The 17,231-nt window shown below is 47.5% G+C and overlaps 1 protein-coding gene across 12 annotated transcripts in view; it reads right to left on the bottom strand.

The window, feature by feature from the left end:
- shisa6 (shisa family member 6) overlaps positions 1-17,231 on the bottom strand; it is a 138,319-nt gene that overhangs the window by 96,725 nt on the left and 24,363 nt on the right. For all 12 annotated transcript variants that reach the window (XM_072455753.1, XM_072455760.1, XM_072455755.1 and 9 more), the window contains one exon: positions 12,700-12,801. In XM_072455753.1, the coding sequence (XP_072311854.1) occupies positions 12,700-12,801 (102 nt within the window). The remainder of the gene's footprint in view (positions 1-12,699; positions 12,802-17,231) is intronic.

The following is a 17,231-nucleotide window of genomic DNA, read 5'->3' as shown; positions in this document are numbered from 1 at the left end:
ATCATAGTAATAAAAGCATTTCTGATCATGTTTTGAACCAGTTTTTGTCTTAAAATGTTTGAAAAGGTTTGACATGAGATGTCGTGTTGGCTCTGATTCTCCAACGATCTCTAATGATCTCTAATGATCTCTGATGATCTCTGATGATCTCTGATGATCTCTGATGATCTCTAATGATCTCTGATGATCTCTGATGATCTCTGATGATCTCTGATGATCTCTAATGATCTCTGATGATCTCTGATGATCTCTAATGATCTCTGATGATCTCTGATGATCTCTAATGATCTCTGATGATCTCTAATGATCTCTGATGATCTCTAATGATCTCTGATGATCTCTGATGATCTCTAATGATCTCTGATGATCTCTGATGATCTCTAATGATCTCTGATGATCTCTGATGATCTCTGATGATCTCCAATGATCTCCAATGATCGGGCGGGCGACGCTGCGTGAAATTCAATGTGATTTTAACAGCTGTAGATGTGGTTTCTGCAGTGTAGACGTTAGCATAAGCCCATGTTAGCATTAGCCCATGACCACAGATTCACAGTGTTTTTGAGCAGTTAAAGCAGATCAAGTCCAGTCCAGCACTTCAGGGGATGGACTTTCATGTCAGGGACGTTTGACACAGCTGTGACACAGTGTTACATGTTCCAGAGTCTGTTTGTGCTCAAGGCCAAATCTCCACCAGATACAGTCAGCATGGGAGACAAGGCACAGAAGGGCGGAGCTTAATAAAGCAGGTCACGTGATGATGATTTGTTGTGCAAATAAAAGCAAAGGAGCGATTACACAGTTGTTCCACAGCGAAGAATACTACACATTTACACAATCACCTCAGCTGGCCCAGCTGGCCCCCTATCTCTAAGGGAGATAGGGGGAGGAGCTTGTATCCACGCTCTTGTCCTTTATGTCATTACCCAAAGCTCTTGACCATAGGTGAGGTCAGGAACGTAGATTGACCTGTAAATCCAGAGCTTTGTCTTTGGACTCAGCTCCTTCTTCACCACCACCAACAGTCGGTGCAGCGACTGCATCACTGCAGCCGCTGCACCGATCCAACTGTCAATCACAGGCTCCATCCTTCACTCACTCAGAACAAGACCCCGAGATACTTGAACTCCTCCACTTGGGACAAGGACCCCCCACCCACCTGGAGAGGGCAAGGACCACCCACCTGGAGAGGACAAGACACCCCACCCACCTGGAGAGGACAAGGACCCCCCACCCACCTGGAGAGGACAAGACCCCCCACCCACCTGGAGAGGACAAGACCCCCCACCCACCTGGAGAGGACAAGGACCCCCCACCCACCTGGAGAGGACAAGACCCCCCAACCACCTGGAGAGGGCAAGACCCCCCAACCACCTGGAGAGGGCAAGGATCCTCCACCCACCTGGAGAGGACAAGGACCCCCCACCCACCTGGAGAGGACAAGACCCCCCACCCACCTGGAGAGGACAAGACCCCCCACCCACCTGGAGAGGACAAGGACCCCCCACCCACCTGGAGAGGACAAGACCCCCCAACCACCTGGAGAGGACAAGACCCCCCACCCACCTGGAGAGTACAAGACCCCCCACCCACCTGGAGAGGACAAGACCCCCCAACCACCTGGAGAGGACAAGACCCCCCACCCACCTGGAGAGTACAAGACCCCCCACCCACCTGGAGAGGACAAGACCCCCCAACCACCTGGAGAGGACAAGACCCCCCAACCACCTGGAGAGGACAAGCCACCTTTTCCTTGTCCAACCATATTAATATTAATTAAATTAATATTTATATTTTTGCTAATGATAAGCGTCCAAAATGGGGCACGTCGGACATATGAACATCTGCCCCACTCAAAACATCAGGAGTTTAAATTGGTAGCAACAATAAAATCAGGAATAAATGTTTAAGGACACAAAAATAGACTTTTCTCTCTTCTAACCCTGTTCTAACTTTGTTCCCTCATAAAAAACCATCTGGACGTTGTATTTTACTTCATTCACGTTTCATCTTGGTCACGAGCTTGTCTTCACTGCTCTTTCTCTGAGCCTCACAAAAACATCATATTTCCCAGATTTGTGACATCACAGGTAGAGAGCTGGAGGTATATGTTTTTAAGTCTATAAATCATCCCCAGACTCGTTCTGAGCATTTCCGCCTCCAATCACTGCATGCTTACATTAGCATGCCGGGGCAAGCTAGCTTTTGTTTATTTCCCACAGTAATTCTCTCCTGCTGCCAATGTTTAGGGAGCAAATTGAACGAATAAGCAAACATTGAAAAACAGGGAAAGAGTTTTGTACGTAGTGTCTTAAATCTGAGTGATAACAATGTACTAGCACTGTTGTTACTGACAATGCACGGTTTTAATGATCTCATATTTGTGTAAATGTGAATGTGCCTCTGTGCAGCCGTGATTAGCTCAGACAAAGCCCCACCTCTCCCTCCCCTGCTGCACTTTTCATTCTGCTCCGTGGACGTGCTCAAATTGCTTTTCATGCCAGGCTATTATTGTTTCTATGAATGCGCTGTGTTGTGAGAATTAGCGCCGGCTCTTCTTACCGCTTAACTTTTTTTTCATTATCATACTGCAATTTCAGCATAATATGATGAGGAGGGGCACTAATTGGCATGCTCCTCGTGCGGCTGCAGCTCATGGCGCAGCAGTGTGGAATCTGAGGGGCCCAGGTACGCTCTGATCATGTCATTTTGCGACGCTGTGCTGTTCATCTGCTGCTCTGATAGTGCTGCCTTTTGGGAAACAAGACAAAACACATTCTGAATTCAGAACAGACCAAAGCCCACGAGCAGAGGAGCAAATGAAATGACAGGGAGGTGCACCACGCCGAGGCACCAGTCTAACTCACGGGCAACTAATTGGGAGATTTGGAAGCTGCAAGGACCAATTTACTGAGGACACGACGACGCATCCCAACCCCACTCTCAGGAAGGCTCTATTGGAAATGCTCTGTATTCATAATCCAAAAGGAAAATCCACAAATGTTTTCCCTCACCATTTGTTTTAGTGACACGGTCCACTATCTCTCCACATAGATGTCACCACAAAATGTGCAGATTGATTACAGAAGTTCCACATTCCACCATCTTAATTCAAAGCAGGTGCTAGTGGATGGCTTCTGGTGGTCTCTGCAGTTCTTCTGAGAAGCACCCGGTCTGGATCCATGGTCAGTGTGTAGGAGCTCCTCGGGGTGCTGTCCCGTAGTGTAGGGCCTTGTCTGGATCCATGGTCAGTGTGTAGGAGCTCCTCGGGGTGCTGTCCCGTAGTGTAGGGCTCTGTCTGGATCCATGGTCAGTGTGTAGGAGCTCCTCGGGGTGCTGTCCCGTAGTGTAGGGCCCTGTCTGGATCCATGGTCAGTGTGTAAGAGCTCCTCGGGGTGCTGTCCCGTAGTGTAGGGCCCTGTCTGGATCCATGGTCAGTGTGTAGGAGCTCCTCGGGGTGCTGTCCCGTAGTTTAGGGCTCTGTCTGGATCCATGGTCAGTGTGTAAGAGCTCCTCGGGGTGCTGTCCCGTAGTGTAGGGCCTTGTCTGGATCCATGGTCAGTGTGTAAGAGCTCCTCGGAGTGCTGTCCCGTAGTGTAGGGCTCTGTCTGGATCCATGGTCCTCGGGGTGCTGTCCCGTAGTGTAGGGCTCTGTCTGGATCCATGGTCAGTGTGTAGGAGCTCCTCGGGGTGCTGTCCCGTAGTGTAGGGCTCTGTCTGGATCCATGGTCAGTGTGTAAGAGCTCCTCGGGGTGCTGTCCCGTAGTGTAGGGCTCTGTCTGGATCCATGGTCAGTGTGTAAGAGCTCCTCGGGGTGCTGTCCCGTAGTGTAGGGCCCTGTCTGGATCCATGGTCAGTGTGTAGGAGCTCCTCGGGGTGCTGTCCCGTAGTGTAGGGCTCTGTCTGGATCCATGGTCAGTGTGTAGGAGCTCCTCGGGGTGCTGTCCCGTAGTGTAGGGCCCTGTCTGGATCCATGGTCAGTGTGTAGGAGCTCCTCGGGGTGCTGTCCCGTAGTTTAGGGCTCTGTCTGGATCCATGGTCAGTGTGTAAGAGCTCCTCGGGGTGCTGTCCCGTAGTGTAGGGCCCTGTCTGGATCCATGGTCAGTGTGTAAGAGCTCCTCGGGGTGCTGTCCCGTAGTGTAGGGCTCTGTCTGGATCCATGGTCCTCGGGGTGCTGTCCCGTAGTGTAGGGCCTTGTCTGGATCCATGGTCAGTGTGTAAGAGCTCCTCGGGGTGCTGTCCCGTAGTGTAGGGCTCTGTCTGGATCCATGGTCCTCGGGGTGCTGTCCCGTAGTGTAAGGCCCTGTCTGGATCCATGGTCAGTGTGTAGGAGCTCCTCGGGGTGCTGTCCCATAGTGTAGGGGTCGTATCGACACACTGATCTGTAAGGCCGGTCAAGTGATCATCTGAGAGCTGAGGTCGTTTGTCATAGTGAGGGACAGAAGAACTCTGGACACACCATCATGGACACACCTGCTCACCCACTCCACTGGACCAAAGACCAGCAGAGGAGCTCATTCTCCCACAGACTCCATTCCAGACACTCCAGACTACATTCATCCCATACTCAACCTAGACAAAAAGGACAATTCAAAAACATTGTAATGAACCATGGAGTTGAACCTTAGAGATGAATGCATATATAAAATATCACCATAATCTAGAACTCAGACTATTATGTGATCTGGATGAACTGTTTTCTACATGTTTTATTTCATCATTGTCATTTTAAGAATGACAATCTTTAAGCTCTAAGATTATTTGTGGCTCTTGTGTTTGTTGAAGGAGAGTTTATCATCGATCCAGATATAAGTATTTGTAATAGAGTACTTGTTCAATCATATTACCATCAAGCGGAAGAATATATCTATATTTTTTCTGCCACTAGAGTGTCTTTTGGAGGACAAACATACATTTGGTTTACTTGTATTCATTAGTCATTTTAAATTAACACAGTTTTGTTGGAGCGAAAATCCTTTTGGATATTTTGAATCACTTGTACAGCAGGGGGCGCTCTAACATAAAGTATCACATCATCTGCTACAAGTGGATGCTACTGTGTTTTAGATAGAGTTGATATACATTGTAAATAACAGTGGTCCAAGGACAGAGCCTCGAGGAACACTTTAAGGGTTAAATAGAGTTTTTTTGATCAATGACTGTTAGTCCCTTTTTTTTTTAAATGCACATGTGCACGCTCATGCCCCACCCTCCTGTTCTTTCCGAGAGGCCGCCTCCCATCAAACCTTGTGCACGACCACACTACAGCCCGCATCATCTCTCAACTCCACAGATTTCCGTCTCTTCTGAGCTGGAACACAATCTTTCTCTGTCATTTTTGTACTTGGCGGTCCGAAGCGTGGCGCTACACTGAAGGAACTCACCGCTAGTTTTGCTAAACACACACCGGCATATCAACCACGCATGTGCAGCCAGGGAAACGTGCTGCTATCCTGGGAACGAGGCTGCAGGTGTGCAGCAGCACGCAGGGAATTATTGACATGTGGGAGAACTACTCGCTTGAGCTCTATTTGTGAGGTAATCTGAAAACAACTTTTCAGAATTTGTATTGAACCCGACACTTTAATGTAGTGGAGGGGTTTGAGCGCCCGAATGATCCCAGGGCCTATGTTGTCGGGGGCAGACCAAGAGTGGTTAAGAAGCCCCTCATGAATAGAGAGACACCAAGGCCAGTTACATCGCCCGGATTGGCGTTACTGGGGCCCCATCCTGGAGCCAGGCCTGGGGTGGCTACTCGACGGCGAGCGGTTGGTGGCCGGGCCTTTCCCCATGGGTTAGGCTGGGCACAGCCCGAACGAGTGACGTGGGGCCATCCTCCCATGGACCCACCACCTGCAGGACTGTTGTGGTGAAGAAAGAGCTGAGTCCAAAGACAAAGCTCTCGATTTACCACTCAATCTACGTTCCTGCCCTCACCTATGGTCATGAGCTTTAAGTAATGACCGAAAGGACACGGGAGGAGCTCGGAGTAGAGCCGCTGCTCCTCCAGGTGAGGTTGCTCAGGCATCTGTTCCGGAGCCTCCTGGGCGGCTCCTTGGGGAGGAGTTTTGGGCAGGTCCCACTGGGAAGAGGCCCCGTGGAAGACCCAGGATACGCTTGAGGGACTATGTCTCTCGGCTGGCCTGGGAACGCCTCCGGATCCCCCCGGAGGAGCTGGAGGAAGTGTCTGGGGAGAGGGAAGGGCTGCTTAGACTGCTACCCCCGCGACCCAGCCCCGAATAAGCGGAAGAAGATGAATGGATGGACATCCAGACAATCCAAGAGAACACAGTGATCGACTGAATCAAAGCTTTGACACATCAACAAAGACAGCAGCACTTTCTTCAGAATCGTCCAACATCATTTATGAGTCTGAAGCAGCTGTGACGGTTTATGCTCTACAACTGAGACAATACTGACGTACCTGGTACTTATTAAAGATAGTTTTGAGATTGGGCCAAAGTCATTTGGATCATTTTTCTGGCATTATTTGTGCAACGCAAGAACAAAAGCAGTTTCCATGGCAACGGGAAACTTTCAGTGTGAATTGAGATTAAAAACATGAGTTAAACAATTTACTATTAGTGGAGCTGATAATTAAAGGTTCAGAGTGTCCAGTGGACTTTAGTGGATCTATGAGAGCAAGATATTTAATACTTCATACTGTGTATTTAATACTTCATACTGTGTATTGAATACTTCATACTGTGTATTTAATACTTCATACTGTGTATTGAATACTTCATACTGTGTATTGAATACTTCATACTGTGTATTGAATACTTCATACTGTGTATTGAATACTTCATACTGTGTATTTAATACTTCATACTGTGTATTGAATACTTCATACTGTGTATTTAATACTTCAATACTTTAATACTTGATAATACTTGATGATCAGGTCTATTCTCATGTGCTGCAGTTCCAGAACAAACGGAGCATCAGAGATATTTCAGACTCAGTAAAGTGCAGATTAAACACGTCACAAATATATGTTTCATTTCATTTGGTAAAGAAGTAGATGTCCTGCACCTGTCCTCTGTCTTGCATCTGTCCTCTGTCCTGCACCTGTCCTCTGTCCTGCACCTGTCCTCTGTCCTGCACCTGTCCTCTGTCCTGCACCTGTCCTCTTTCCTGCATCAGTCCTCTGTCCTGCACCTGCCCTCTGTCCTGCACCTGTCCTCTTTCCTGCATCAGTCCTCTGTCCTGCACCTGTCCTCTGTCCTGCACCTGTCCTCTGTCCTGCACCTGTCCTCTGTCCTCTGTCCTGCACCTGTCCTCTGTCCTCTGTCCTGCACCTGTCCTCTGTCCTGCATCAGTCCTCTGTCCTGCACCTGTCCTCTGTCCTGCATCTGTCCTCTGTCCTGCACCTGTCCTCTGTCCTGCACCTGTCCTCTGTCCTGCACCTGTCCTCTGTCCTGCACCTGTCCTCTTTCCTGCATCAGTCCTCTGTCCTGCACCTGTCCTCTGTCCTGCACCTGTCCTCTGTCCTGCACCTGTCCTCTGTCCTCTGTCCTGCACCTGTCCTCTGTCCTCTGTCCTGCACCTGTCCTCTGTCCTGCATCAGTCCTCTGTCCTGCACCTGTCCTCTGTCCTGCACCTGTCCTCTGTCCTGCATCAGTCCTCTGTCTTGCATCTGTCCTCTGTCCTGCACCTGTCCTCTGTCCTGCACCTGTCCTCTGTCCTGCATCAGTCCTCTGTCTTGCATCTGTCCTCTGTCCTGCACCTGTCCTCTGTCCTGCATCAGTCCTCTGTCTTGCACCTGTCCTCTGTCCTGCACCTGTCCTCTGTCCTGCATCAGTCCTCTGTCTTGCATCTGTCCTCTGTCCTGCACCTGTCCTCTGTCCTGCATCTGTCCTCTGTCCTGCACCTGTCCTCTGTCCTGCACCTGTCCTCTGTCCTGCATCAGTCCTCTGTCTTGCAAATGTCCTCTGTCCTGCACCTGTCCTCTGTCCTGCACCTGTCCTCTGTCCTGCACCTGTCCTCTGTCCTCTGTCCTGCACCTGTCCTATGTCCTGCATCTGTCCTCTGTCCTGCATCAGTCCTCTGTCTTGCATCAGTCCTCTGTCCTGCATCAGTCCTCTGTCCTGCATCAGTCCTCTGTCTTGCATCAGTCCTCTGTCCTGCATCAGTCCTCTGTCTTGCATCAGTCCTCTGTCCTGCATCAGTCCTCTGTCCTGCATCAGTCCTCTGTCCTGCATCAGTCCTCTGTCCTGCATCAGTCCTCTGTCTTGCATCAGTCCTCTGTCCTGCATCAGTCCTCTGTCCTGCATCAGTCCTCTGTCTTGCATCAGTCCTCTGTCCTGCATCAGTCCTCTGCCCTGCATCAGTCCTCTGTCCTGCATCAGTCCTCTGTCCTGCATCAGTCCTCTGTCCTGCATCATTCCTCTGTCCTGCATCAGTCCTCTGTCTTGCATCAGTCCTCTGTCCTGCATCAGTCCTCTGTCCTGCATCAGTCCTCTGTCCTGCATCAGTCCTCTGTCTTGCATCAGTCCTCTGTCCTGCATCAGTCCTCTGTCCTGCACCTGTCCTCTGTCCTGCATCAGTCCTCTGTCTTGCATCAGTCCTCTGTCTTGCATCAGTCCTCTGTCCTGCATCAGTCCTCCACCCTCAGACGTCCTGCTTCATCTCCTTTCGTTGAGAAGCATGTGGGAGTTGACAGTGATGAAGCACATGCAGCTCAAGCAGCTTCACACAGTGACACTGAAAAACACTCCCAGCTTCTGCACTGACAAGAGACATTAAGACACGCCGCCCTCGACTGGTGTGGAGTCGTACTGCGGCCGTTGCATCAGCAGCTCTGTCTCAGCTCTGCTGAGGTTTGCACGCCACACAGCTTTAGAAAGACACCTCTAATGTATGTAATATTTTTCAAATATTTTCCACCTTGGCATTCATATTTTACGTAATCATAATGATAATAATAATAACTATGAGAATATAAGGTGAAATACTTCAATAGTCTGTATATAAATAAAACAAAATATCATACAGACGAGATTCAACACCAAAAATAGTCTAAAATGTAAGATGATCACTTATTCTATAAGAGTCACATGACAGACACTTTTATATCCCCCCAAAACCGAGTGGGCAGTAAGAAGAGTTTAGAGCTAAGGAGAGAGCGAGGAGCGTGGAGTGGCAGAGGTACGAGGAGGGACAAAAGGACAGGACGTCCCAATACTGCGCTGCTCTCTCGTAGTGATCAGCTGTGTTGGTGCTGGAGCTGAGCCACGTCCATCACCCGTAAAGTGACACTCCCCTTGGCACAGCTCTCCTAAAAGGGCACGCTCCACACTTTGAGAACCTCTCCTAACCCGTAGTCAAGCAGTTACTAATGTCCCAGTCGTCCCCGGAGGTCGGAACCCGGACCTTGGAGTGACATTTCCACAAAGTTTCTGTGTTATAGTCGTCAAGTCAGAACATTAATTACAAGTATAGATTATTACAGTGACAACTCAATCTAGTAATAGAAATAGAGAATGTGCTCAAATAAGCCAAACTATGGAACACTGTTATAGATTTTTTTACATTAGCTTGCAGTAGACGTTTGCAACACTAGCTTTTTATTTTTTATTTATAGGAGATCTTCTACTGAAAGTGTTTTTCAGACTTCCTATAAGTGATCTGTTCTTCTGGATCTACCTCTGGATCTACCTGTGTTGCACCAATGAAATTTCCCCATGTGGGACAATAAAGGAATATCTTATCTTATCTTATCTTAATAAATCCGAATGAATCTGGTGATTATTTAGGGACTTAAAAACAGCACAGAAGACCAATGGCCCAATATATTAGACATCTGAAACGATACCTGGTGTTTCAATTGAAGGGACGGAATATAAACCTGCCTTTTACGCAGATGATGTTTTACTATGTGACATTTCCAGACCCAATGTGATGCATTTCCAGATATAGGTCCAATATCTGGATACAAACTGAAGGTACAAAAAAAATGAAATCCTCTCTTACTGGCGCCTCCCTCTGACCTTTAGACCATTTCAATGTCTGGGTGTAATTTTACATATAGGAATGTCAATAATCTTTAGAGATTAGAGATTTAAACTATAAAAATGAATGTTTTGCCCAGGTTCCAGACTCCTCCGATTTCCATCTCCAACCGGCTGTTTGATGAGTGAAATGAAACAATCTCAAGATTTGAATGTCAAGACAAGAAACCCTTGAATCAGATTTAAAACCCCACAATTATCAGAAGAAAAAGGAGGCGGGGTTTACCTTGTCTGATGAATTACTCAAATCAGAGCGTTGCTGGTGTGATCCAGAATGTGAAGCTCAATGGTCTTATACTGAGAGTCATGTGGTGCCGGGGGTTCCTGTACAGGTCTCATACTGAGAGTCATGTGGTGCCGGGGGTTCCTGTACAGGTCTTATACTGAGAGTCATGTGGTGCCTGAGGTTCCTGTACAGGTCTTATACTGAGAGTCATGTGGTGCCTGAGGTTCCTGTACAGGTCTTATACTGAGAGTCATGTGGTGCCGGGGGTTCCTGTACAGGTCTTATACTGAGAGTCATGTGGTGCCGGGGGTTCCTGTACAGCTCTTACTGCAGATGACAGACGCTTGAGTCTGCCGGAGGAAGTTAAGAATCTCTGGGTCAAATCTGACTCTAAAAATTATAAAAAGCATCTTAAAGATCTTACTTTTCACTGTATTAGAAATACTCAGCAAAACATATATGACATAATGCACTTCAAGAATGTTGTTATGTATGTGTGTGTTTGAAGATTATCAGCAGTAGATGCCGCGTTTTCAGCCTCAAAAGTCTAAAAATACATGATGTGGGCAGTTCTGGGAGATCAAAAGAGAACATAAGCGTTTGATTTGAAAAGTCAGACCATTTCAATGTCATAGTAAATGGCACTTTTATTTATTGACTTTTCATTTTGGCAACATTGCTTTTAAGACTGTAATCCATTCTAAGTGTTCAGTTAAACATTTTCTGTCCTGGAGGACAGAAAATGTTAACTGAACACGGCCCATCACTCAATAATAAAGTCTACACTTAGAAAACATGTGCTTATTTTTCATAAAAGTATTGATATTGATAGTGTAGTACACAAATACATTTGAAAGTGAATAAATGATGACATTACCTGGAGATGCGTCAATACCATAATCAATATTGATGCCAATACTAGAAAATGTGCCTTTTCTTTGGTATCTTAGGTTTTAGTTTAAAATGAAATGACTTCATGTCACTCTGGTGTTTCGCACACCAAGAAAGGACTTTGTGCTCCATCTACTGGCAGCAGAGGGAATTACAGAGGTGAGATGAACAGCTTTGCTCCTAATGTGAACTTGCAGCTAGAATTAAACTTGCAGAATGACTGGTTATAATTGATGGGCTTGAAAACAGAAAGAGTGACTGTAAAGGGTGTTCAAATGTTATTATGAGCATATTATTTAAGTTTGGGCAATATTTTTAATAGCATATGTTTAAGGAAAGTTACCTGGGGTCAAAAGTACAATTATTTATGATGATTGGACCACAGTACCTTCTGAGATAGATGTATTCTCCATACAAGACACATCAAAAATAAAACGTTAATTAGATGAGGCCCTTCTGCATGGATTCCTCTTAATCATGTACCTTTGCGGAGAGCGTCCTCATTTGCTGTGCTCTGACGCGACACCACACATAACAGGCACTGCAAATGCCAACGCCATGTTTTTATGCAGCAGGGTGAAAACATTCAGAAGCACTAATCACACTTCTCTCATTACCCAGACAGGAGCACTGTTTTGTACAGCACACAGTGGAACTCTGGGACCCCATAAGGATGAAAAGCCAGCAGCCACAGGCAAGCGGAGAAATAAGTTATTTTCCCGGCACATAAATACCAGGAAACATAACTTTAAACGAAGTCAAAAAACTGAGCAGGCAGGTCAGAATTCTGTGATACAAATTGCCTTTTAACTGTCAAAATGCAGACATTTTATGGTTTATGGTTCACATCAATTACTGGCTCTGTCCACGGAAAACAAAAACTCTTAGCTGAGTTGTCTTGCTGATCTGATTTGTAAATTGTACTATATCTTCTGACTAGGCAATAATTGGTGAAACAAGCAGAGGATTCTTCCACACGCAGGAAACAGAAGGGTTTGAAAAACATCTGTTATCTTCTGCCATTCCAGAAGAACAGAACACATTGGGCTCCAGGCCAGTATGTGAAGCCGGCCGTCACAAAGGTAAAGTTTGGAGCAGGCGATTTTAAACACTATTATGAGATTTAATATATCTAAACCAGGACCCTGAACAGAACAAGACTGGGGTAAACACAGATTAAGCGTGGGACTAAAGTAGCTCTAACCAAAAAACAGAGCTAACCACGGACAGAACTGCAAAGAACCCTGACAACAAATTATTGTAACGTTAGAGATTGTAGATTCTTGTTTTTCCAATATTACGTAATACAACAGCAGTTTTTGTAACATAAAAGCAATGCAGATAAAACAACATTGCACATTTCAGTTCCAGCCTGTTCAGACTGTGTCGTCGTGTGTGTCCAGAGGGCCTCCAGAGGGCCTCCAGAGGGCCTCCAGGCTGGTCCCTGGACGTGGAAGGGCTCCTCAGAATGGCCTTATCATATATTATTGATAGATATATTGATTAGACTTGTGCTGACATAAAAGTGTGTGTCTTGTGTTTACAGAGAACCAGGAGAAGAACAGTTACCTTTCTGATGGCCCCGGCCCAGAGTGACGAAGCCCGACGAGATGAAGTTGTGAAGGTCGGCCCCTCCACTGCTGCGCACGCTGTCCTTCCCATAGTGCAGACCTGTGCACAGCACGAGAACATCAGCATGCGAGGCAACATGAGGGCTTTAAGATGAACACACGAGAACATAGGAGCAGTGGTTTAGTGGTGGATATATTCTCCACGATTTTGGTCACATATTTTGGACCTGCAATAAAATGAAATGCGCTGAATCCATCCTCTAGCCATAACCAGTAGCTTCATTTGAGGAGAACCACAAGCAAACATGTCCTCTGAACCGCCATTCCCACTTTTTTGAGTCACATATGTCTACTCAGATCACAGCCAGAGCATTTTGATGCCCCACAAACCCTCTCACCTTCTGGGGCCACGTGCAGAGGAGAGGGCTCGTGCTGGAGCTCCGCGGCCCCACAAACCCTCTCACCTTCTGGGGCCAAGTGCAGAGCCAGCATTTGCTATTGAAGTCAAATCTATGTTATGAATGTATAAAAAAAATCTGGAAATAACACCAAATATGAAACTTTGGGAGTGAAAGGTTGCACTTTCTGTCTCTATTATGAAGGATAGCTCAAAAGCAACACAAAGAAGACTTTTTTAAAGCAATTTTAGCTTGATTAAGCTTGTCATTTTTCTGGTGCGGGCGAGTCCTTTTCATCACACGCCTCTGCACCATCACATAAAACAGGTCTGACAGTCCAATCTGCTGCTAACATGAACCTTTGTGAACAGGATGTGTCCTGTGTTTCAGCCTCCTCCTCCCCCTCCTCCTCCCCCAACCCCTCCTCCTCCTTTTCCTCCTCCTCCTCCTCCTCCTCCCCCTCCTCCTCCTCCCCCCTCCTCCCTCCCCTCATCTTCCCTCTCCTCCTCCTCTTCCCCCTCCTCCTCCTCCTCCTCCTCCTCCTCCTCCTCCTCCCCCCTCCTTCCTCCCCTCATCTTCCCTCTCCTCCTCTTCCCCCTCCCCTCATCTTCCCTCTCCTCTTCCCCCCCCTCCTCCTCCTCCTCCTCCTCCTCCCCCCTCCCCTCATCTTCCCTCTCCTCCTCCTCTTCCCCCTCCTCCTCCTCCTCCTCCTCCTCCTCCCCCCTCCCCTCATCTTCCCTCTCCTCTTCCCCCCCTCCTCCTCCTCCTCCTCCTCCTCCCCCCTCCCCTCATCTTCCCTCTCCTCCTCCTCTTCCCCCTCCTCCTCCCCCTCCTCCTCCTCCTCCACCTCTTCTTCCTCCCCGCTCAGGCAAAAAGTTACGAGACAACACAAAGTAATATGTTAGTCTCTCCCACGCCTGGCTCTGCTCTCTGAACTCAATCACTCTCGTCGGCTCCCACTTGCCCAGTGGCCACGGCTCGCACTGGGCCAGCTCCATCATCCAGAGCGGTCAGAGTCTCACCTCTGTCAGAGCTGTCCACACACACACACACACACACACACACAGACACACACAGACACACACAGACACACACACACACACACACACACACACACAGACACTCAAACACCACATGTCACCGGCCATGTCCCGGTGATAAGAGGCTCTTCTCAGGAAAATTGCTGTTTTACTGAATCTTGAGAAAAAACTCAAGATTCAAACTGTTCCAAAGACCAAATAAGTGTCCAAAATGAATGTGTCAAAATTTAAAATGATTCCTTACGATTGAACAGTTCTGGATCAATGCACTTCGAGGGATGATGATATTGAGGTGTATTCAAACGTCATTGAATAGTAGATTGTATCACGCCTAATATACCAAGATCAAGGGTCCCCCCAATCGTCATCATCGTCATCGTCATCATCGTCATCATCGTCATCATCATCGTCATCATCATCGTCATCATCGTCATCATCATCGTCGTCATCATCATCATCATCATCGTCATCATCATCGTCATCATCGTCATCATCATCGTCATCATCGTCATCATCATCGTCGTCATCATCATCATCATCATCATCATCATCGTCATCATCATCGTCATCATCATCGTCATCATCGTCATCATCATCATCGTCATCATCATCATCATAAAAACAAAGCAGTGGCTAATACTGAAAGATATAGGGTCTAGGTGCTAAAACTATGATATCGCAGAGCGACTGAAGGCCCTGGCCCTCATGGAAGATGGACGAGCTGGGGGAGTGGAGAGGAGGCGGGCAGAGGAGGCGGGTTGAGGAGGCGGGCAGTGAGCAGCAGTGAGTTAATGGGTGGAGCAGACAGGGGGCGGGGCAGGAGAATGAAGGGCTTTGAAGGGGAGTGTGACAGAATCATGCAGTTCCACTCCGCTGTGCCACAGATCTGCAGTGAAGCCCTGAGGAGATCGAGCTTGTGCAGAGAAGAGAGAATATGATAAATGTCCTTATTTGGGACAAAAATTATGCTTCTATTTGCTCTAAAGCAGAAGTACAGGTAATTGCTTTGTTTTATAAGATCGCTTGGTTTAGACTCCACCACGAGGGTAATAACCATTAAAGTTATTAGGTGAACGAGTGCAATACAAGTTTTCTCATCTCTGTGTTTCAGTGACATGCTGAAAGTTAACAGCTTCCAGAGTCCAAGAATAAAACCAAGAAATTGTAAAAAAATATATAAATTAATTATGATTAGTCTGACAATACATGTCCCCAGAGTTAGTCTCTGTGTCCGGGGATCTGGTCGTCGAGGCCCCTGCCGTCGACTGCCGGCCAGATCTCTCTGCACCGGCCCCTTATGGATCCTCCTGCGGGTGGTGGGCCCACGGGAGGGCGGCCCCACGTCGCTCTTTCGGGCTGTGCCCGGCCGGGCCCCGTGGGGAAAGACCCGGCCACCAGGCGCTCACCCATTCCAGGCCTGGCTCCAGGATGGGGCCCCGGTGACGCCAATCCGGGCGACGTAACTGGCCTTGATTTTTTTGTCACCATAAGGGACTTCTGTTCATAGTTTTTATGGAGAGAATTTCTAGGTGCAGTCAGGGGTCGGAGGGTGTGGTCAGGGGTCAGAGGGTGTCCGGTTTGGGGACCACAGGATCTCATCTCTGCTGTTTGCAGACGATGTTGTCCTGATGGCTCCATCAAACCACTCTACTCGGACCAATCTACGTTCTTGCCCTCACCTATGGTCATGAGCTTTGGGTAATAAAATAAGATATGACCGAAAGGACAAGATTGGGGATACAACCCTTAGAGATAGGGTGAGGACCTTCGCCACACGGGGGAAGCTCGGAGTAGAGCTGCTGGGCTCAGGCATCTGTTCCGGAGCCTCCTGGGCGCCTCCCTGGGGAGGTGTTTCGGGCATGTTCCACCGGGAAGAGGCCCCGGGGAAGATCCAGGACATGCTGGAGGGACTATGTCTCTCAGCTGGCCTGGGAACGCCTCGGGATCCCCCCGGAGGAGTTGGAGGAAGTGTCTGGGGAGGAAGCAGTCTGGGAGTCCCTGATTAGACTGCTGCCCCCGCGACCCGGCCCCGGATAAAGCGGAAGAAGATGAATGGATGGATGGAGTAGTCTGATCAAAGTAAAGTTTACACATAATTTACTTTGCAAATCCATATGGATTTCTCTTTCCTGTTTGGTGCATTCTAGAATGTGGAACTTGATCCGGCCAGACACCATGAACATAGACTTCTTCCGAAATTTTGTCGGAGGGCGGCGCAGCGCACACAGGATGTGGAACTGTTCTCAATCACTACAACGGTGCATGAAATACAACATTTTGTGGAGTCCACTTGATTTCATATCGTCGACATAAAGCTTTTGTCACTCACGGTGAGAAGAGAAAGAAAACTTTTCTGACTATGCCAGACTGTTCCACTGTTCAATATTTATAGGAACAAAAGTATGAAGTCTGAAAACTTCTGAGAAGTACAGTTATATTAAAGTAATCCCTGTCCTCCTCTAAAAGCTCACGCCTTCTGCCCTGGAGGTCAAAGGCCGCTAATAAGATGCAGAAAAGGCTTTACACAGGTGCATTGTGGGAGCTCACCCTGTACGTGTTAGGCCCAGGCCTAATGACCAGGACCCTGCCTCATAAAAACACCTCAGGGGCATCATTAGGCTTCATAAATATCCACAGGTCAGAGGTCGGCACAGGTGCATTATGGGTCGCTGACTAGTTGATCTCAGCCAATTACATGTCTGCTCAGCCCGGGCCAATCAGGCGCTGGCAGCTCATTACAGTCGTGTTTGGAATAAGTCAATAACTTGGGCTCATGAGCTCGTTCTGAAGAACAGATTCAGATGTGCAAAATATGTCCCTCTATACATCTATATGTCCTCTTTACATCTATATGTCCTCTATACATCTATATGTCCTCTTTACATCTATATGTCCTCTATACATCTATATGTCCTCTATACATATATATGTCCTCTATACATATATATGTCCTCTTTACATCTATATGTCCTCTATACATCTATATGTCCTCTTTACATCTATATGTCCTCTATACATCTATATGTCCTCTATACATATATATGTCCTCTATACATATATGTCCTCTATACATCTATATGTCCTCTATACAT

The sequence above is a fragment of the Eucyclogobius newberryi genome, unplaced genomic scaffold (genome assembly GCF_026437365.1).
Source record: "Eucyclogobius newberryi isolate DKJ021-1_F unplaced genomic scaffold, fEucNew1.0.hap1 SCAF_20, whole genome shotgun sequence".
In the NCBI taxonomy this organism is placed as follows: Eukaryota; Metazoa; Chordata; class Actinopteri; order Gobiiformes; family Gobiidae; genus Eucyclogobius; species Eucyclogobius newberryi.
Note: the sequence above shows the minus strand (reverse complement) of the source record. Positions and strands in the feature narration are given on the sequence as shown.